The sequence below is a fragment of the Drosophila santomea genome, chromosome 2L (genome assembly GCF_016746245.2).
Source record: "Drosophila santomea strain STO CAGO 1482 chromosome 2L, Prin_Dsan_1.1, whole genome shotgun sequence".
In the NCBI taxonomy this organism is placed as follows: Eukaryota; Metazoa; Arthropoda; class Insecta; order Diptera; family Drosophilidae; genus Drosophila; species Drosophila santomea.
The window spans coordinates 6387363-6410034 of NC_053016.2; the positions used below are offsets into that span (position 1 = coordinate 6387363).

The following is a 22672-nucleotide window of genomic DNA, read 5'->3' on the forward strand; positions in this document are numbered from 1 at the left end:
TGGCTCATATTGTGGCTCATCATAAGCTGGCTAGCATTTTTATTCGCATTTTTTATTTATTAGCTATGAACTTAAGAAGTATTTTATCTTTACCAATGGAAATTATATTAAAGGTCCAGCTCATTACAGTTAATGCCACTTAAGATATAACATAAGCGTATAACACTATCATTTGTATTTTAAAACATCAATTAAAACATCAATCAATATGTGTAGATGTAGAAATTATAATTGTTTTAATTGTTTACTTGTAGCAGGGCTTCTTGAACATCTGCTCGTAGTTCAACATGCTCTTGACTAGTACTAAAAAGGGAAAATTTATTATCATATTTATGTTGAAAACTAAGATACAACTAACCCCATCGACTGCCCACGATTGTGGGGCAAACAGCGTGCCTGGTCAACGGATTTGGGTCACCATTATTGTGGAGATTGTACCAAAAGAGGGCGGATCCCTTCTTCGGCTGGATAGCCAGCTTGGCAGCGGGAAATATTGTGGCACCACCCACTGGAACATCGCTAATCTGAAAGGTGTAATTTGGTTGGGCAGTGCATTCGGAAAAAAAAGGAATATAAACAATAGCTTAGAACATACGTAGAACAAGAATGTCATTAGGCGATCTCCCTCCTCAATCAGTTCCTAATTGTCGTGGATGATCTAGCTTTATAATGAATAATATACACTTGTAGGCAAAAGGCTACTTGCCGGATGGAGCTTAATGTCCACGTAGTCACTGTGTTCTTGGAAATAACCACCAAGTCCATAATTGATTCTGGCCAAGGAGGTGGTATTGCCCATATCGAGCCCCGATATGTCCGCCATACGGTTCACCAACGTCCTGTCCAACTGGCCGCCATCGTCGTTGGTGACTTTGACGTGGAAGAGGCGATTAACCCGATCTGGAGTCGTATAGTTATTAGTTGTGCCCAAAATCATCTCTTCGCGGGTTAAATTCGTCAATTGAGCGATCTCACTGTCATAGATCACGTCGTGATACAGCCAGATAAGTGGTTCTTTGCTGATCTCCTCCTCCTTCAGAGGAGCTATTCGCATAAATGGAGTGGTGGTGCTGTTGTAGCGACACACCAGTTGAGGATGTGGTGGAAAGTTTCCCCGGCAGCCCTGTTCAATTGCAGTGGGCGATTTCCGTGGTCCTAAGTGCACCAATGAAGTCCCCGGGTCTTGAGATAGTTCCTTTAGATAGTCACTTAAGTTGTCAACGGAACCTGTTCGTAAATAGTTTCTTATAAACCACATTACATTACATTATTCATTTTTTGAGCTTGCCTTCTTGAAGCCGACTTATCACGAACATTTTTTGGAGCTCTTCCCGTTTTGGCGCATACAATTTTAGGGCCATATTATTTTTTGGTTTGTTGAATACACTAAAAGCCAGACGATACCATTCAGCAGCACGTTCGAATTCTGATCGTTTGTACAAGTAATCTGCTAAAGCCATGCAGTCAGGTGCCGACATTCGCGACCTATCGAATTATTATTATTATAATTATTATAATTTCACAGTGTTAAAAGTGTTCTATCTTACCCTAGCTTTTGACCTGCAACAAGACCCTGGGCCATATCCGATGACTTCAGGTTGTAGAAGTGCTCTATTCTATCCATCCCCAATAGGGATTCTTCCATATCATGTGCGTTGGGTGTACGATTGACAAACTTACTCATTTCCTCGAGATCAACTGCAAGATACATATATATAATAAAATAAAAATTAAAAATAAGTAATGAATACTATTTATGCTAATAAATAATTATAAAAAATAATAATAAAAAAAATACAATAAAGGTAATTAAATAAAATAATAACGAATGACAAACTTACTCATTTCCTCGAGATCAACTGCAAAATACATATATATAATAAAATAAATAATAAAAATAAGTAATAAAAACTAAATAATAATAAAAAATAAAAAATAATAATATAAAAATAAAGGAAATTGGCATAAATCACACCTATAAAATTTCCTTGGTCTCTTAAGTACGAAGTCAACTTTGGCCAATCTTGATGAGCTCGCCTTAAAAGTCCAAATGAATTTAGGGGATTGGACACATATTTATATTGATCCAATTTGTGGTGAAGATTTTCCTGAGTTATACAGTTAATAAAGCTGAGTAAGAGTTAAGATGCCGTTCAAAATTAAAATATGGATTATAAAATATATCATACGTTCTGAGAGTTTGGATTTTTTGTCGTAGAGAGCTAACATAGTTATACAAATGCTCCATATAGGAATTCTCAATCTCGCGAAGTTCAGACAGGGCTCGAATGGAATTTGAGTATATTACTTCCTGAACTGGGGTGTTATCATTTTCGGTGTTCTTTGCTACGCAAGTGGATAATTGGAATATTAAAATCAGGTTTAGTATAATATAACGAAATGTTCGGATCGACATTCTGCTTTGAAATGCTAATATCTGTTCATTCCTTATCGCATTTATTACATTGTGAATTAGTTTACACGGCTCATTCGTCCCGCCTCTTTTTCAATCCCGCGGTGATTATGACTTAATGGTACACAGTTAAACATTTTCTACCCCATAGCCCAATATCGATATCAATATATCGTTATCGATTATAATAATTCAAACTTATATCCATTACGTTTACAAATAATTCCCAACTTGTTTTGGTTAAATTTTTGTTACATGTACTTAATTACACCCCGGACCCCGCACCCCGGACCCCGCACCCCGGACCCCGCACCCCGGACCCCGCACCCCGGACCCCGCACCCCGGACCCCGCACCCCGGACCCCGCACCCCGGACCCCGCACCCCGGACCCCGCACCCCGGACCCCGCACCCCGGACCCCGCACCCCGGACCCCGCACCCCGGACCCCGCACCCCGGACCCCGCACCCCGGACCCCGCACCCCGGACCCCGCACCCCGGACCCCGCACCCCGGACCCCGCACCCCGGACCCCGCACCCCGGACCCCGCACCCCCCCCCCCCCCCCCCCCCGACCCCGCACCCCGGACCCCGCACCCCGGACCCCGCACCCCGGACCCCGCACCCCCGACCCCCCACCCCGGACCCCGCACCCCGGACCCCCCCCCCCGCACCCCGGACCCCGCACCCCGGACCCCGCACCCCGGACCCCGCACCCCGGACCCCGCACCCCGACCCCCCCCCCCCCCCCCCCCCCCCCCGGACCCCGCACCCCGGACCCCGCACCCCGGACCCCGCACCCCGGACCCCGCACCCCGGACCCCGCACCCCGGACCCCGCACCCCGGACCCCGCACCCCGGACCCCGCACCCCGGACCCCGCACCCCGGACCCCGCACCCCGGACCCCGCACCCCGGACCCCGCACCCCGGACCCCGCACCCCGGACCCGCACCCCGGACCCCGCACCCCGGACCCCGCACCCCGGACCCCGCACCCCGGACCCCGCACCCCGGACCCCGCACCCCGGACCCCGCACCCCGGACCCCGCACCCCGGACCCCGCACCCCGGACCCCCCCCCCCCCCCCCGCACCCCGGACCCCGCACCCCGGACCCCGCACCCCGGACCCCGCACCCCGAACCCCGCACCCGGACCCCGCACCCCGGACCCCGCACCACGGACCCCGGACCCCGCACCCCGGACCCCGCACCCCGGACCCCGCACCCCGGACCCCGCACCCCCCCCCCCGACCCCGCACCCCGGACCCCGCACCCCGGACCCCGCACCCCGGACCCCGCACCCCGGACCCCGCACCCCGGACCCCGCACCCCGGACCCCGCACCCCGGACCCCGCACCCCGGACCCCGCACCCCGGACCCGCACCCCGGACCCCGCACCCCGGACCCCGCACCCCGGACACAGACCACTATTACGCACCCCGGACCCCGCACAACAGACCTAGGACCCCGCACCCCGGACCCCGCACCCAGCACCCCGGACCTAGGACCCCGCACAACAGACCTAGGACCCCGCACCCCGACCACGCACCACGACCCCGCACCCCGGACCTAGGACCCCGCACCCCGGACCCCGCACCCAGCACCCCGAACCCCGCACCCCGGACAACAGACCCCGGACAACAGACCTACTTATTTACGCACCCCGGACCCCGCACAACAGACCTAGGACCCCGCACCCCGGACCCCGCACCCCGGACCTAGGACCCCGCACCCCGGACCCCGCACCCAGCACCCCGCACCCCGGACACGACCCCGGACCAGACCTACTTTTACGCACCCCGGACCCCGCACCAGACCTAGGACCCCGCACCCCGGACCCCGCACCCAGCACCCCGGACCTAGGACCCCGCACAACAGACCTAGGACCCCGCACCCCGACCACGCACCACGACCCCGCACCCCGGACCAAGGACCCCGCACCCCGCACCCCGGACCTAGGACCCCGCACCCCGGACCCCGCACCCAGCACCCCGAACCCCGGACAACAGACCTAGGACCCCGCACCCCGACCACGCACACCGACCCCGCACCCCGGACCCCGCACCCCGGACCCCGCACCCCGGACCCGCACCCCGCACCCCGGACCCCGCACCACGGACCTAGGACCCCGGACCCCGCAACAATTCCCAACTTGTTTTGGTTAAATTTTTGTTACATGTACTTATTTACGCACCCCGGACCCCGCACTCAGAAAAATTAAAAATACGTAATAAATACTATTTATGCTAATAAATAATTATAAAAAATAATAAATAATAAAACAATAATATACAAATAAAGGTAATTAAATAATGCTAAAATTTGCAAATTTTTTTTTTTTGAAAATCGAAAAATTTTGCATAGGCATAGTATAGTTAGCTATGTGTTCATTAGCAGAACGAAACAGTTTTTATTTTCCTCAGCTCCTTACAAAATTTTAATTCCAGTTTTTACGCGTTTAGCCAAGACATTTTCATTTACATTTACTTTTACACAGCCCTTGTAGATATTTGTGTAAGTAAAAGTAGAAAAAGTCGGCAGACCAATGTTTATATTTCAGGCAATAATATTTTAATGTTTAATCAGATTATGAAACAGAAAATAATTTTGTATTGTGATTGATTGAGATCTGATTTCCTGATTTCGCCCCATTTTTAAATAGCCTAATACTATTTATCCAATGTTCACGAAATTGAGAATAAGCTTAGATTTCTACTTGTTGGTCTAAAACATGTTGAACCATTTGGTTGATTATAAAAATGTAGGATTTATCGGTCACATTTCTTAAAAGCATACCCCGATATAAGCAAAATAATATTTTATTAAGACAGGGGCTCTGACTCAGAGGCGAGAATGAGGAAAGGATTTTATAAGACGAGAGAAACTTGCATGTGCCAGCAAAAGATGTGCCCCCAGAGGAAACAACAATCAAGCAAATTCCACGTGCTTATTATCATTATTGTTATCGCTATTGAAAAGCGCTAATTGTGCGCAAATAGCGGTGCGAACTTATTGCTAACTTACTAAGAAGCTCACACATGCAAACCCAAGCCATGTTGGAAGTGCAAGCACCGCAAAAATGCTGTGGAGCAGCCGGTGGATGTGGATTCGGGTGAAAGTTGGGCACAAGATGCGCGGCATTTCGGGGTTAATTAGAATGGTGTTGGGCGCGTTTGGCAATTGGAGTTGGCTTTCATAGCCAACCCCCTATAATACCAATAATGTGTCACTTTCCCACGGCAACATGTCGTATACTTCATATCGTCACGTGCATATGAAAATGTTACGTCGGGCGGTTTATGAATGAAACATTTACTATTGCACAGCACCGTCCTTTGGCTGCCGGGCACCTTGACGACTGCCCACCCAGACCCATTAGACCCACTAGACCAGCCCACACACAACCACCCACTTGCCTCCGCCTCGCAAGGCCGCAGGACACATGCGCAACGCCAGTGCCGCATTTGAATTTTGAATATGAGTTTTGACACTTGATTATCAGTTCGCGACCAGTTGTACGAGTGTGCGGACGTTTGGCCACGGCAATCGGCGAAGAACTTCATCCGCAGAACCTGAAAAAATACATTTGCGCTGAACTTCGGCCATTTGGGCAGTGAAAGTGACAAACTAAATAAAATTGAAGTGGTAAAACAGCAAATATTAAAAACTTTCGCACCTTGGTGGCGGTTGAGTTTCGGCTATGAGGAGCCAATTCCCCAGCTTGTGGCTGCTGCTCATGCAGAGCTTGTATCTGAGTCAGGCCAGCTTTTCGGAACTAAACAATTGTAAGTCGATCGGAGATGTGGTTGATTACCTGAAGGATAATAGTCCGAAATTTTAGATATGCTTAGAATAAAATTGAATAATAATGCTAAGAGAAAAAAGGGGTTCAGATATTAATACTTCGCATTACCTACTTTACATACAAGCAATAAACACATTTTTCAAAGGATAATTGTCAGACTGTTAATAACTGCCGTGATTGCATAAAATATAGCTAAGAAAAATGTATACAAATTTTGAAAGGAATACTCACTGAAGTAATAACTTTTTATGACATTTTGGAATCATTTTGTTGGAAAGCCATTAGGTTGTACAATTAAAATACAACCTGTCTACAAGCTGAATTTTTGTTACTTGCCAACATGGAATTATGAACGCAAAATCTGTACAGCTAATTGACTGCAAACTATCTAAAACCGGAGTGGCAACGAAAAGCGTTGCAGATAGCAGCGGCAGCGGATAAAATGGAAGGCAGCTGGTAATCGGAAGTCCAACGAGTCCATAAGTGAATAAACTGTGGCCAACATGTTCCCCAGACAGGACAGACAGGATGAAAGGGAGCGGGCAGAGGGGCGAGGGTTTCCGGTGGAGAGCTGCGAAAGAGTAACGAGGGGCAACTTCCGCTGGGGAAAATGTGCGCCCAAAAAACAAAACAAATGTTCCTTGACTTTGGCAAGCCAAGTGCGATAAATATATCAAAAATCGACAAAATTCGACCAAAATTCGCATTTAAATCAATGTGCCAGATGCAAAATAAACATAAATATTGGCAAGCTAGCCGCAGCGTGCGATAAGAAAGTGAGAAGTGGCTCAAAAAGGAGTGATGCACCGCACGATGTTCCGCCCCAACCACCCAATCTACCACCACCCACCAGCACCCCCCGCACAGCGGGCATGCAGACAGACAGTCGCGGAAAGGCGACGTTTTCCCACTTCCTATTGCACTCTGCGATATTTTCATTTTTCCATGCCTGGCCGGCGGTTTCTGCCGCTGAAGTGCCGAGTTTTTGTGGGGCGGCAATATGGGAGTTGCACTGCAGTGGGTTATTTCGCAGTTTTTACTCCGTTTTTTTGGCAGACATTGCGTGCTGATTGTGATTCTTTACGCCAGCAGACAGCTGGAGTGTCTAACAGGAGACAGGACATTCACTTTCCGTTTCAAGTTCAAGTGGCGTGGGCAAAGGACTCGGCCGGATTTGCAGGGACTTCGTGGGGAAATTGCGGCTTAAGTCCTCGTCCAGCGATGCAAGTCGTGCAGGAAAATGGGAATATATGTATAGTTAACAACTCATAGTCAATTTCCCCTATAAAATGTGCCAACAACAAAGGCGTGTGGTGGCGAAAAAGTTAAATGCTAAATTACTTTACCTTGCAGACAAAAATAAAAGGAGCAAAATTTAACTAAAACAGCCTTCTGTGCATGTGTAAATACACTCTGAAGAATTCTGCTGCCGATCCATAATAACACTTTGTAGTTGTAACTTTAAGATAATCATTTTAATATGTTGATTGTTATATTAATGCTTTTATAATTTATTTCATTGTTAACTTAGCATTTTTCTTCTGTTACAAACGATGTGCGAATAAAAACCAGACGGTTAAGCAATCCTTTTACTGAAACTTTTGTCTTTTTTAAGCTTATTTTATTCAATTATTAACCCTAGCATTTTCCGCTCCCCTTTTTTCGCAGTGTAATGTACGATGTGTTTTATGGCTTAAAAAGTCTCACTCGTTCCTTTCTTCGGAATGTTTCAATATGCAAACATGCAATAGCCAAATTGCAATACCAACAAAAACAGAAACCATATCAACTGAAGGCAGTCAAACAATGGCGTCCCGTTCCTCACACTTGGAGGAACTGAAGGCGGAGCCGAGTCCCGACTCCCGACTCGGACTCCAAAGGCGCCCAACTTGGGCCAGACCCAAACATAATCGCAAATTATAGGCTATATGGCATGGCATCGTAGGCTCCCCAATTTGATGCTAGTTTGGTGGAACCCACCGCAACGCAATCAATTCGTGGTGCAGGGGGAGGAAATGTAAAGGTGTAGCACAGCTTTTTACAATTTTCCAGGTACCAGCACCCGCCCCCTCCCTTCCGCCACCCACACACACAGCGCTCTATTAGATTTTTGCATTTTTTCGGGTTATTATTTGGTCATAATTGTAATTTAGGCGTTTGCCGCCGGTGGAGTGAGGAGCTGGAGCTGGACTCCTCCACTCCTTGCCACGGAGTCGTGCTACTTGTTAGGCATGTGATGTGATTTCTTCCATTACTCCTGACTCCTGCCTCCTGCCTCCTACCCATTGTTGTGTTTGCGGTGGTGTGGGTGGGGTCGGTTTGCGGTCGGAACTCTGGTGGTTAGATTGGCTGACGGGAACTGTCGAAGTCTTGCGGTCGGTGGGGCAGTTTCACTCAAAATTATTGCGATGGTACTCGGAGTTGGCCAAATCAACAACATACCCGAATGGAGTAGTTTGAGTCCAAAGTGTGTGAGTTTGTGACGTGTTTATTCCATTATTTACGACAGAATCAAAGTTGAACCATCACATTGTTCAATAGTATATACATGAAGTACCAGGTCAATTTCGGAAATAATTTAAATTTACACACAGAAAAGAAAGAAAGAGCATTCCAATCTTTTTAAATATATAAAGCATACTTTTCTCTTGCCTTCTTAAATATTTATTTTAATATTTATGGTAGACGTACATTGGAGCCACTCTACTTTGCCAGAGAGTAGCTGACATCTCTAGGACACCTAATTTACCTAATTGTTGGATTATTTGCCGCTGTCTCGGCCTAATGTTAACCTCAACAAATTTATGGCCGTTAAACAATTTTTAATATCGTTGACCATTTCGGCGGGCCATCTGGCAATTTTTGCCTGGCCTGTTGACATTCTGCAGAGACACGCAAAAATGTGCGAGGAAAAGAAATGCAATAATTATCCAGATAATTGTGGATTAGAAAAGCTACACATAAAAAAAGGTTATTTTTTAATTGAATTAAATGTTTGCGCGCGAGTTCCATGAAATGGATATACAGTAAATGCCAGTGCCTAACATTTGCAAGCCCCATAAACCACCCCAAAAAGCCACCCAGCACTTGTATATCGTCGCCCCATTTAGCGCCCTAATGATGAAAGCCATAAATGCCAAACAATTGGGCTTTGGTGCCATCTTCTTTTCCAGCGGATCCCAAGTTCAGCGGTCCTATCAACAACTCAACGGTTCCCGTGGGACGGGATGCCCTGCTCACGTGCGTTGTTCACGACCTGGTTAGCTTCAAGGTGGCCTGGCTGCGAGTGGACACGCAGACGATACTGAGCATCCAGAACCACGTCATCACCAAGAACCATCGCATCTCCATCTCCCACACGGAGCATCGCATCTGGCAGCTGAAAATACGCGATGTTCACGAGTCGGATCGCGGATGGTGAGTGAAGGTTTCTATAATTGATACCCCTTCATCTACACATTTACCCCGTAGGTACATGTGCCAAATAAACACGGATCCCATGAAGAGCCAAATGGGCTACCTGGACGTCGTGGTGCCGCCAGACATTGTTGACTATCAGACCAGTCAGGATGTGGTTCGTTCCTCGGGCCAGAACGTAACACTCACTTGCAGTGCGACCGGAGTTCCCATGCCCACCATCACCTGGCGTCGCGAGGAATCGACACCGATTCTCCTTTCTGACGACGACGATCGGGAAGTGTTCAGCGTGGAGGGACAGAATCTCAGCCTGTGGCAGGTGCAGCGCTCCCACATGGGCGCCTACCTCTGCATTGCCTCCAACGGTGTGCCGCCCACAGTGAGCAAGCGCGTCATGCTGGTGGTGAACTGTAAGTGAGAACCAAGCCGTGTATTCAATCCATAATACTGAGATATATGCCAGTTGCGCCAACGATCTGGACACGCTACGATACCATCTACGTGGGCCTGGGCCAGAAGCTGACGCTGGAGTGCGTCACAGAATCGCAGCCGGCATCGGTGAACTTCTGGCTGAGGGACTCGCAACTGCTGCAAGGAGGTTCCTATGAGTCGGTCTCAGTGGACCACGTCTTTCGGATCGTCATGCGGATCACACTGCGTCCGATAACGAAACGAGATTTTGGAGAGTATATATGCAGGGCGAAGAATGCGTTGGGTCAGACAGATCGGATTATAACAGTGCATCGTAAGTCGGATTATAATTCGGTTACTTAATCCCATAGACGTAACAACCTTTGACCACCAGATAAGGCCAAGAAGCACGGACAGCACTCGCACCAAACTTCCTCCCGCGACAGTCAGTTCATTGTCATCGAAGGTTTGTTTGAACTAAACAGAGTCGGTAAAGATAACTAGCTAAATCCTATTTCAGAATACATAGCGAATGTGTCTGATAAGAGCTGCAGTTTGCAACCCCTGTGGATAATGTTTCTATGTTTTGTCAATAAAGTGTCACTTTAGTGAGCAATCAAACAATGGTGCTTTGTCTTTTGGCCACGTCTAATGAGTGACTGCATCTTTATATTGCCTAATTCACAATGTTATATTAATAATAATTTTGGTGACAATTGTTCGATTCAAGGGTAAAAGTAACGCACGTGTGAACAAACTATTTAAAAAAATCAATTAACTTGATTTTGATTCTGATCTTTCATTTTGATTTTTACGTTCGGTTACGGTTGGCTGAATAAAATTGCTTTAGGACAACATTTATAATTATAATGGTCAATATACTTTTCAAATAGACTACAATTCGTTTAAGTTATTTACAATTGTGTTCCTAAGTCAGATCAATTGAATATATTGATAAAACTCGATCCGCAACTTTACGCTTAACTTAGAGGAAATCGAACTTAGGAGACGTGTTCAACAGGTGTTTATGTCCACAATAATATTTAGCTACTTCCCATCGGTTGCATCTTTTCCGTTTCTTTCGCAATAAATTAGTGAGTTAAGAATTAGATCTAGCTATGAGCGTGTCGAGGTAGGCTTAACAGTTTGTTAGTTGGATTGGCTTACAAATTAAGAGCGTGGTGGTTTGTATGTGAGGATGTGTTCATGTGCTAGCCTAAGACGGGTTCCTAGAATAACGCTCAACTCGAGCCGTCATGCCCGTTAGCAAGTTTCGATGATCTCTCCATGCTAGGCACCTCAATGGTCGGCGGTGGTGTGGCGCCCTTTGCCTTGGCCAGGACATCCCTCTGCTCGTAGATCTCATTCACCAGCTTCTTAACAAACGGATGGTTGAACTTGCCCTCCGTTGAGTCGAAGAACTCCTGGTGCTTCAGAAGGCAATTGTCCCGCTTCTCGTACTCGAACGCCTGCATGACCATATCCAGGCGATCCAAATCCTTGACGAACTTGCTCTCTGCAGTCTGCCCATGCTCGTATTCCTGCAAATTGAATGACATAAATACGCTTTCCACAAAGAGTAAACCTCGCTAGGTAACGCACCTCAAACAGTTCCATAATGCGTTTTCCGCGGGGCTCAATCAGCTTGCAGATATCTTCCATCGCCTTGAACTCCATGGCTCGCTTATCGTCTTTGGAAATCCCGCAGAACGGCGTGATGTCACCCACCAAACTCTCAGCCAAATCGTGTACGAGTGCCAGTTCCATGCAGCGAATCTGGTTGAGTCCCTCACTGCCGTCCAGCAGGAAGGTTAGCATGCTCATCCTGTACATGTGACCCGAAATCGATTCACAGTCGTTGACATCACGCAGCACCCATCCGGTGCGCTTTGTGTGCTGCAAGAGAAGAAGGAAAACCAGTGGGTTAGTGAATTTATAATATAAACCGACTATTCTAAGGCAAGACTACACAAGTTCTAACTAAATGCAAAGCTTTTCGTAATCAATACTTTCAGATAAAATGTACCAACAACAGAGTTGCTTTATTTTATAAGATATTGTTTTCACTACTCGGTTCTAAGATTGCTTGTTGCTGTGCACAGTCGCACATAATATCCCTCCTGCCACTTTGATTAATTAAAAACACGGCGCGTATTTGGTGACATCGTTGCCGGCTGTGCTCGTTGCACACATCAAGGTTACGGCCCCATGCCCCAGACCTTCAACCCAAACCCACCCAGCGAGGGTGGTTTGAGACTGTTGCTATTTGATCAATAAAGGTTGTATTTATAGACACCGGTGGTTGGGAGAACAAGGTCCAAAAGACATTGCAGACCCAATGCCATTGACGTTCGCTCATTTTCGTAGTCGCTGATGGTACAAAAGTTCCCTTACTTTTCATATTATAGTTTCATAAAACTGCAAGAAGCCACAATTTAGCTGCAACCAGATACAGTCGTGACTTATCGGGCTTATTGATGAGCTGCCTCGATCATTTTGTAGGCACGTAATTAATTGAGGACCTTATCTGATTGATATGCTTTTTTATGAGGTCACACTGCAGTTATTATTATGAGTCTATATAAAGTCATATTAACTTTATTAGTAATGAAGATATATAGAGCTAGTGAATTACAGTCATACGTTAATTAACTAATTTGATGCACCCTGATGTAAGACAGTTACATCTTCATATAACTCAACTTAAAAGAGAAATAAAATATAAATATATTACCATATTTATTTCAAGTGTGTCCTCGTTAAGCAAAGTATTTATTTGTGCTACGTGTAAACTAATAAAAATGCGACTAATTCTTGAACAGAAACAAAACAAAGCAGTACATATTAAATATACAAATTTATCGCAACACTTCGCTCAGTTTGGAAAACATCTAGAATATATTATTGCCCCACCAAACCCCCACCCGCCCTTGTGGCGCTACGTCAGCTCTAGAAGATAGCGTCTATAATTTGAAGGCCAAGATCAAAGTCACGGGTTGCCTTCTCTTTCGCTGCTTTTGCACGCTCTATATGCAATCGGATATATAGTAGAAGATTTAGAAACCTGCCGGTGCTCGCCTTACGTCAATGCTGACGATACACTAATGTTCATGGGGCTGGAACTGAAAATTCACGGGGAATCCAAAACATTTAGGAAAGAAAGCCAAGCAAAAAAAGCGCCTGCTCACGTGAACAATTTGAAAATTCGCTTGAGTGCTTGTATAGCTATTGCAATTTTGTTGCGAGATTAGGCGACTCACACAATCAGCCCACTTAAGTGACATTTTCACCGATGGACGACGGGGCAGCTGCTCAAATTACAAAACGATTCACTTTCTGCAGCTTGTCGATAGGAAATCAAGCCTCGTGCTCGGGGGATTTTCGTCATTTTGTTGATGGGTGAACTATTCTGATTAGATAAAAGCTGAGCCAATGGTTCCAGAACGTGCGAAGCTCTGGACTTTTGCGCTGTTTGTTTTGCTTATGCCAGTTTATACATACATATGATCTACACACAACTGTGGGTTCTATAAAGATACCCTCTCATATGGCTAGACTGTGCGATTTAGCTAAGCTTCTGTCGTACATATAAGATAAGTTATACAATTGTAAGAAAATTGCAAAAAAAATTAATTTTAATTCAAATTGAATTGAAGCAGCACATATTTGACTGCAGCTATACAAACACGCCTATATATTAGATATATCTTTTGGCAAGCGACTATACAAATCCGTTCAAGGGGGACAAGAGCGAGGTTGTCTCTGGCATTATACAATACTTTCGCAGATATACTAAGCAAAATAAAAAACAGAAAAACGAAAGAGTGCAGGGGAAAAAGAATTGATTATACAAAACGTAAATAAATACATCTTCGCGTTCTATTTGCGTTGGATTTCGTACTTTTGTTTATTTTTTGTTTGCTTTCTTTACTTGAGATCGCGGTTTAGTAGGAATATTTTGATATGCGATTTGTGTATTATAGATATGACTTGTAGAAACAGAGGGATTTGTAATACAAGTGATTTGGAATGCTTTCCCTAAAGGTAATTGGTAACACATATGAGTAAACAACATACTACTACTTAAATACACTTTTCTGCTTTCTGAAATGTTAATATCCGGTCTAATATTATTATCAAGACTTCAAAAAATTTTAAAATAAACCATAAAAAAAGATCTAAAACATTTTGCTAACCTATTTCCAAAAGGTAATCCTTTCTAAAAGTAATGTTATGTAGCAACCAGTTGGTGGCAAAATCAAAACATCTACGACTTCGGGAAAAATCGATGCGAACATATGACGCGCAAGTGGAGTAGTGGAAATCGCAGGCAAGGCGCTGAGTAACCAGTTTCACATACCTTCAGGTTGCCGATGAGCTCCATGAACTGGAGTATCTCGCCGAGGCCCGAGCTAAAGCACGGCTTCTTGCCGGCACTGGCCGATGCGGAGGCCACCTCGTGGCAGGATGCGCCTAGTCCGGGTGCCTCCACATCGCCGCCCGTGCTGGCCGTGATTTCATCCGGTTTCTGCGACTGCAGGGGCTCGGCTGCTAGCGAAGACATGGCGAACTTGGTGGCGGTCTGCTGCTGCTGCTGTTGCTGCGACGACTTGGCTCTGGTCTGTCCTTTCGATGACTGCGTGTGGATGTGGCGCTGGATGTCCTGGCTGCGCTGCTGAAGTATTCGTCGGGCGAAATGGTGTGCTGTGAAATTCTGGCCGTGCGCCGACTCCAAATCCGACTCTGATTCACCGTGACTGCGACCGTCCGTGTGCGAGGGCGAACCGTGACTGCTGTTGTCGCCGAACTTCGCCTGACTAGAGTGCTTTGTGGCTGACGCTGTGCACTGAAAAAATTAGTTGGTTATTCAAATCCAGCATTGTATCAGAAACGGAATGAAATGGATTTCACTTAGAAATTTGTATGAAAATTAACTAGTTTATTTCTGAAAGCAATACAAAAGCTAATCTTTGCACATTTGTGAGTATAATTACACGAACAACTATTTTTACCAGTGTCGTTGTAGCTCCTGACGTCACGCCGCCCATGTGGCGCAGCAGCCGGCTGAGATCGTTGCCGCCGTTCGAAGTCGCTGTCGCTCTGAGCAACTGCTGTAGTGAGAACATCGCGACCACAAGTTTGGGCTACAAATTTGTAGCCAGAGAGCGGATTATATCTTCTTAAAAAGAGAAAAGAGAGAATTTTTTGTTGAAATTTTGAAGCAGTCTTTTTTCTCTTTCAATTTGAATTGAGTACATTTTTATCGCATGCGAATTATTTTATTGAGAAAATGAGAAATCGAATATCATGGGAGAAATTGTTATTTACGTTTGAGAAGATTTTTTGAAATATGCTTAGTTATCAGCTTAAAAACTAAATGAAGCACGTGATCTGTAATTTTGCAAAAGTACGAATGATTCACTGCCGTTTACAAGCAAAATAAAATACGTGAAATAATTAATATATTATTTCAAATTTAAAGTATTAACACCTGTGAGTTATTTCCTCTTAAATAAGCTGATGCAATGTATACTGTACACACAACCAGACACTTTTTGCAAAAACGAAAACCGAACTGAGGCAATTAAAAATTAATTATTTTTTGCAAAACACAATGTCGAAAATGATATTGCTTTTTCAATTTAATGGATCGTCCAAAGTGCAATCGATGAGAAAGAACATTTAGGTCGGCTTCTTATCAGCTGTCGGCACTTTTCTTCCCAGACTCTCATATAAACATAAACATTATATGTACGTATGTATGTATGTATTTGGTACAGTTCGGTTCAAAACAATAGCACTAAAACATCGGGAAGGCCGTACCAGGAATTCCAAGAAATTGCAAACGAACATTTAAAAATTACTTTCACAAGAACCACAATGCAATAATGTTTAAATAATATAACGTTAAGTAGCACTAATATGGAGTAGAATTAGCTGCAAACACACTCGATTTCAAATGATGTGCACTATTGTTTCCGCCGCAGCTGTTTCTCAGACTATGTGCGTGTGTGTGTGTTTCGGCTACCTTGACACCGCAAGAAGTTCCGTTAGAATGGGGGCAGCGAATAAATAGGAAGCGATGCCGTGAATTGACAGGCAGCTCAAGGTGAGGGCGATCCGGGGAGGGGATGGCGGTACGTGGTGTGCGTCGTGTGGCACGTAAGCAGCGTCAGCACCGTTAGTTCGATGCAATGTTGACGACTATGAGCTGCGCCCGCCGATGGCAAACTGAAGTGCTTTCTTTTAATTCGGCAACGCGACCATCGCAGGCACAGGCACAACGTTTGTAATTAGGAATATAAATATATCGCTAAGCTAATATAGACACCATGGCACACAGGCACGTCCAAACACACACACACACATTGCACACGCGCACAACTACAACAAAAAAGAGAAATATAGGACGGTAGAAATAGTTAGAATTACTAACGGAATTTATGCAACAGCCAAACAATCTGCATTCTTTATCACCAAGCGCTGCTGTGCATCCTGCTGCGATGAGTATTTCTTTTTAGTTAATGCACAAATCCACACGCTCTTTCGCCCGCCGACGGGCAACAAAATAACAATGTTGCGCGCTCTATTGTTCAACTGTGTTTTGCTATCGCAGCAATTGCACAATTGTCTTTTTTCGTTTACACTTTTCGTTTTTCTGCCCGCGAGCAGCTGTTGCCGTCGGTGTGACCGCGTCTCGGCAAAATGCCGCCGCGTAGCGGCGGTCAGCTGGTGGGTCGAGCCATCAGGGCTGGAAAAAACGAAATGAGTGGTGTCTTAGCTAGCTATGCTGCATTGGTGGAGAACTTGGAAAAACAGTTTTTTTCAAGTCTGGTAGCTCCCGCCATTTTACACTGCTGCAAAAAGGTAGTAATATTAAAAACAATGGATATAGGGAACAAATAGAATATGGTTTTTATTATGAGCTGGCAACAGGAAGTGTTTGCGTCCTATTGTCGTATATAGTTGTACTAAATTAGTATTAATTATGACAAATCTGATGAAATTCCGCACCAACTGTATCTTGCATTAACATATATTGAGTTTGAAATTGGGAATAGCATATCATATAATAGGGACCATGTACTCAAGAAATCCCCACTGCTTATATATTTTATTCAATTAATATTTGGCGATTCAAGCTCTGCATTAAGCCATGTTTCAGTTGTTTTAATTATATCCTTGATTATATTGAAATCGCGTTGTGACAGAAATGGGTCGCTAAATAAGTCGCTAAATAAGTCGCCTCAAAGGCAGTTAAGCGCGGAATGAGTTGGAATAAAACTGTCAAAACGTCAACCACTAAGCTCGAAATGGATCCACTCTGGACGGCAGTCGGACCACAAGCCAATTTAATTGATTCTTTTGGGACTGGGAGACAGCTTGGCAGCTTCCGGTTGGGCGGTGCAGATTATGAATGAATTTAAATCGACGGTTACAACTTATGCATATTTTAGACAACATTACCGCACATAAAGCCGCGGCATTCATTATGCAACAGCGCTTTGCTGTTTGCGGAAATGATTTATTTATGGGTCACCTAGCAGTCAAAGTGCAGGCTCAACTCAGCAAATTTGTATTTTTTTGTAATTGCGTTTGTGAAAATCCTCAACGTAAAATGCATTGAAATTTATTGAATGGGCGGCATTAAATTGGTTTAATCTTTGCTCAAATTCAATAATTGATTTGTATAAATTGCTGCACATTTTCAGTCGGCGGGATAAATTTAAAAACTTTTACCATGGCATTTTTTAAAAATTGTGATTTGTGAATTCTCAATATCTCAATATACCCTTACTCATAGAGTAAAAGGGTATACTAGATTCCCACTAGCTGAGTAACGGGTATCTGTTAGTCGAGGAGCTCGACTGCAACATTCCCCCTTTGTTTGTGTCTCTAAAAGAATCAAGAAACATGATTAGTTTTGTAATGTCTCTAGGACTTTATCGTCTTCTGGCACAGCGGAATCCTTCTGAGGAGCATACCAAAAAATTTCAATTTCAACAGATGGAACTTTTTATCCTTTTTCTTAGACTTGCTGCGCAACTGGCAAGTGAGGCGTTAATGAAAAACTTTGACTTAAAACTGCATTCCAGCAGGGAAATTGAAAGGCTCCGCTGAACGACAGGCGAAATAGCGATGAAGTTGGAGGACAGGCAGCAGGGAAGGAAAGAATAACAATAGTCTGCCACGGTTGCTAGGCCAACGCGGCGTATGATTAATGCTACCCAAGCATCAATGAAAATCAATTAATTAACGACAACAACAGGAGCTGCAAAAGCCAAAGGCAGAGGCAGATGCAGAGGCAGGAATCGATGGGAAGTGGAAAACAAAGGACACGCGCTCTCGTCTGCTCATGAATGAATCAGCGATTGAATGAATGAATGAGTGTAATGACTCTTTCATTAAGCGCTGGAGCGTGAATAAAGCATTAACCCAACCAGCAGCCAGGCAGCATGATTTGGCCCCAGCAGCTGCATAAATTTCCATTCACTTAGACAAATGTGACAAAACGGAAATTGCAAACGGAGCTAAGCACTCGTCGCCAGTCGCTCAGCAGCATTCCAGCTTCCTGTCGGCACTCGTAGCAGGGACCTACGAATGCCAGGTTCCCAAGTTGCCAGGTCGGGCTCATGGATCCTCCACATCCTCGTTTGGCATTTCGCAGCCTGGCATTCGCCTGCCCAGCTGGCTTAATAAATGATGAACACGCTGAAGCATATTGAAATGTAATTCATAACGAATCAGCACCGGTTCGCAGGTTTCCAGTCCCAGTCCCAAGTCCATCTTTTGTGTCGGATTGCGCATACGTCATGTTGGACACAGGAAGTGCCTGCAGGCAGTGCTCGCTCGCTCCCGTATGCTAATTGAATTATGCATCGGCCGGAGCTGCATTTAATGCAATAATCACAGTGAAATGAGAGAGAGTGAAATTGCAATCTACTGGTGTAGTGATATTTTCCTACCATTCGTGATTCAGTCAGTGAGAAAGAAACTTAGCACTAACTTACTTTATATGGTACGAATATTCTTCATCACTGTGCTATGAACAGAAACCACTGCATAAAAGCACATAAAAGCCAATTTTAATAATTAATATAGGCGAATATAATAAACGACTTGTCAGCCAGTTTTCGATTCAACCAATGAGAAATAATTGAATAGCACATATGGCAATTTTGCACTTAAAATCACAAGTTTATTAACATTGACGAGCAAAATCATTTAAAAAGTAATCAATTTGCCTATTGATTTTGCCAATTTAATTAAACTTTCTCTGGCAAAAAGTGATGAGTGCAGGTCATTTATTATCGCTTCTTGCACAAGCAGAATGCGTTTAAGCTCCTGACATATGCCAACCGAGTTTTTGGACACATCTCTCTGCGAACTCTGTGAAGATAAGGTTTTGGTCTGGGTTCCGCCAAAAGTCTGCACTTTGCTCTTGGCCAGCTGCTTTCCTTCCTGCCGCCTCATCGTCCTACATTGAAAATTAAAACTTTCATTGGCCACTTTTGGACTGTGATTTCCTTTTTTTCTCGGATCTCGTTGCTTTCGCTGGGTCCTCAAATTCCGCGCTGACAAACTTTATTATTTCGCTAAAAACTTTTTAATGACAAAATCAAATTGGTGCAGGCAAAAAAGTTGTGGCCAAGAAAGGCAAGAAGAACACAAGTTGCTGTTTGTCTTATAATTTGAGGCTTATTAAAGAGACCAGCCTGCAGCACATTAATGACCTTTCTAGAGGTTTCTGCTCTCTAATAACATCATTTCATATTTGTATATTTCAGAATTTATATTTGCTCTACACTTTGTGTGGCAAGTTTTCTCCGTTGGTGTTTTCTCTGAAAAATAACTCCCATTTGTTGCACACTTTCAATGTCCAATGGATCATTTTTTTGTTCGCCACACGAAATGTCAGACCATCAGCGATATTAAATTTAGAGCACTAATGTTTATGATTATCGATTATTTGAGACGCTTGGCGTACACACATGTATATATAGTTCTTTCCATTGATAAAGTGATTTTATGCTACAGTAGAGACATGCACATAAAGAATGCGAGCAATTTTCAGTTAAAAGACTTAAGACATTCTGTTAATGATTCATTTAAACATTAATTAATAAAAAATAAAAAGTGATATTTTACTACATAGAAATACAGAGTTTTACAACCAAATGCAGAGAATAGTATGATTTTGAACTCCTTTCAGAACGCCTTACACTTTCGGTGCGCACTGTAAGCAGGGTGGAAGTGGAAGGTCAAATGGTTGTGGGGCCGTTCAATCAAATTCCTCGAAATGTGGGGACAGTCTCCCGGAATCTTCGGCGTGGGTTTCGGAATGGAATCCTGCCCATTCGCCATTCCTGCCGATGGGATAATGGCAAACTATTAGTTAGCATCCGCAGAAGGGAAAAGGTTTCATGGGTGCACAAATATGCGGGCCATAAAAACTAAATAAATTGCAATTTTTTAGTTAGTTAATGTGCCGAGAAGGATTGGGGAGATGCCTTGACCCAACCGCCAGAAACATCAATCAATGGCTTGTCAATTTGCTGGGTAAGTTGTGTGAAAGTGGCGACAAGTTGCACTGGAAAATCGATAAAAAGGGGGGAAGGGCGGCACTGACTCATTTATTTAAACAATCAGTCGAAAGCTGAGCCAAATGTGACTAAAAACTACATTTGTTAGCCCCGTTTTAAGGGATTTTCTCCATTTCGCAGCCTTTTCTTTTCGTTTTTGCCCACTTTTCGGCTGCTTGGTTGGCCAGGCCAACTCACATGTGTCCCATTCCCGTTTTGGCCATAAATCTTCTTGAGCCTGACGCAGAAAGCAAAAAGTTAGAAATTCTCTTTCTATTTTTCGTCAAGCTTCGTATTTGTGTTTTGGCATATGATTGATGTTCCCCAGAAGGGAAAACAGCAAGAAGGGTTTTCCGAGCGTTTCAGGGGCGTTGAGAAACGCTCTTTAATTACTCGAGTGTTGCTAATTTAATTAAACACGGCCCATCAACAATTGGAACTGATTATCAGTGGCATCTCAAGTTGAATGAAAAAATTGCATTCCTTTTCTGATGTTTTGGCCACAACAAAGGCTAATGAGGCACTCGAGCTCCCTCACTTTTCCACCCACTTCATCTCTGTCTGTGGCATGTTTTCAGGCCCTTCAACTGACACTGAGAAATTGCAAGAGCCACGAAATTAAAAATAACTCAAGCAAAAATCTTGAGAAACAAAGGAAGCTGGCAATTTATGAAGCTCCTGCCCGAAGGAGGACCACAACCCATCCCATCCATCCCATCCCATCAGCCAGGCAAATGCGGAAGGCTTAACGTATTGTTGGCCCAAAAGAAATCACCTTTCTGCAGCCGAACGGAACAAAAGCCGAAAAAGCGAAAGCAAACGAAAGATTCGTTAGCACGTTGATTTATCATCGACAGTGCGCCACCAACTAAATGGTGGCCCTGGCGAGGGGTGATCCGCAAGTTCGCTACGCCGCAAGTAATTCAATAACAGCCAAGTAGTTCGGCAATGGGACAATGGCCAGCAGAATGCGAGTAAATTGTGATATAAATCACACAGCTGCGGAACTCGAGAGGAGTCCGGCCACCGGAGGCACGCCAAAAAAAAGGGCTCCTTGTTGGCAACTGACAGGCGGAACCACCTCCACCTACTTGGTCCAAACTGACCCACCATCCAGAGCCCACAAGCAGCTGCAAAGAAAACCCGAAAATGAAACTCGTTAGAAGTTTTCCTTCGGTCACAGCAGGCGAAGCGGCAGAAATGAGTGAAACGGCAACAAGCAAAAATCAAAGGAGTCGCTCTCACTGCGGGGAACCATGTTTCACCAAATCAAGAGGTTGGATCGATGAGTTTAGTCACATTTTTACATCTTTAGTAATAAATCTTTTATTGAGCTGCATTTCAAAGTAAGCCCATGAAAAGGTAGCAACTCCAAAACTGATTAAACTCCCTGTGCAAGTGCCTCAGAATTATGCTGTAATTTGTCTTGGCCCAAAAGAATTTAAATGTCGACACATAGTTGTGCAGTGTACAATGTACATTTATTCCATACATTCTAACATATATCCTTGGATACACCCTCACATGCGCTTTTGATGAATGGCAGTAAAATGAACTTTAATTAAATTTGCTGAACCAAAACACAAAGTCATAAATAAGTTGAATGGCGCACCACGGGGCGTATGCGTGATGTGGTCAAACAAATGGAGAAATACTAATTAAAATTCCGTCAAAGATACATTTATTTATCTTTTACATTTTCCCAGACTTGTTGCACTGAAACTTTGACACATGTAAGCTTTTTACTACAAAAATATACAAAAATTCGAAGTTTAAATGGTTAGAACCAAATTATAAGATTATAGGTTCTGAGACTCTACAAAAGTCCTGTACAAACCACTTTATTCACTGCTGAAAAGAACTACAACTCATTCGCTTTCGCTTGCAATCATCCCATCGAAACATGCTCTCCGTATCAGCAAATTTCCCTGCAGCTTCTGCAAAGCCAAAACATGTGCTTGCGTCTCGCAGTTTCAGCTTGCAACGAGTTGCCTCAAATGCCACCGAAACACGCACTTTCTGCTGCCGGAGATCTTGTTGGATTTC

The 22672-nt window shown here is 44.4% G+C and overlaps 3 protein-coding genes across 6 annotated transcripts; 1 reads left to right on the plus strand and 2 right to left on the minus strand.

Moving 5' to 3' along the window:
* Window positions 1–100: 100 nt before the first annotated feature.
* On the minus strand, window positions 101–2416 carry LOC120443694 (prolyl 4-hydroxylase subunit alpha-1). The gene is made up of 8 exons (XM_039622933.2): window positions 2190–2416; window positions 1976–2130; window positions 1548–1698; window positions 1289–1485; window positions 707–1227; window positions 596–640; window positions 359–524; window positions 101–303 (listed from the first exon to the last, which is right to left on the minus strand). The coding sequence occupies exons 1-8, from the start codon at window positions 2414–2416 to the stop codon at window positions 245–247; spliced, it is 1521 nt and encodes a 506-aa protein (XP_039478867.1). The 3' UTR covers window positions 101–244.
* A 3641-nt stretch (window positions 2417–6057) lies between these two features.
* On the plus strand, window positions 6058–10652 carry LOC120453519 (igLON family member 5). The gene is made up of 6 exons (XM_039638270.1): window positions 6058–6195; window positions 9389–9632; window positions 9687–10042; window positions 10096–10377; window positions 10438–10509; window positions 10564–10652. The coding sequence occupies exons 1-6, from the start codon at window positions 6111–6113 to the stop codon at window positions 10650–10652; spliced, it is 1128 nt and encodes a 375-aa protein (XP_039494204.1). The 5' UTR covers window positions 6058–6110.
* A 21-nt stretch (window positions 10653–10673) lies between these two features.
* Window positions 10674–16711, minus strand: LOC120453282 (5'-deoxynucleotidase HDDC2). Of its 4 annotated transcripts, none has more exons than XM_039637925.2 (5): window positions 16480–16711; window positions 15056–15219; window positions 14404–14889; window positions 11646–11939; window positions 10674–11584 (listed from the first exon to the last, which is right to left on the minus strand). In XM_039637925.2, the coding sequence occupies exons 2-5, from the start codon at window positions 15167–15169 to the stop codon at window positions 11285–11287; spliced, it is 1194 nt and encodes a 397-aa protein (XP_039493859.1). In that variant the 5' UTR covers window positions 15170–15219; window positions 16480–16711; the 3' UTR covers window positions 10674–11284. The 4 variants fall into 4 exon arrangements, with proteins under 4 accessions (XP_039493859.1, XP_039493843.1, XP_039493867.1 ...); XM_039637909.2 differs by having other exon boundaries at window positions 15056–15222; XM_039637933.2 differs by lacking the exon at window positions 16480–16711 and adding an exon at window positions 16072–16273.
* Between the last annotated feature and the right edge of the window lie 5961 nt (window positions 16712–22672).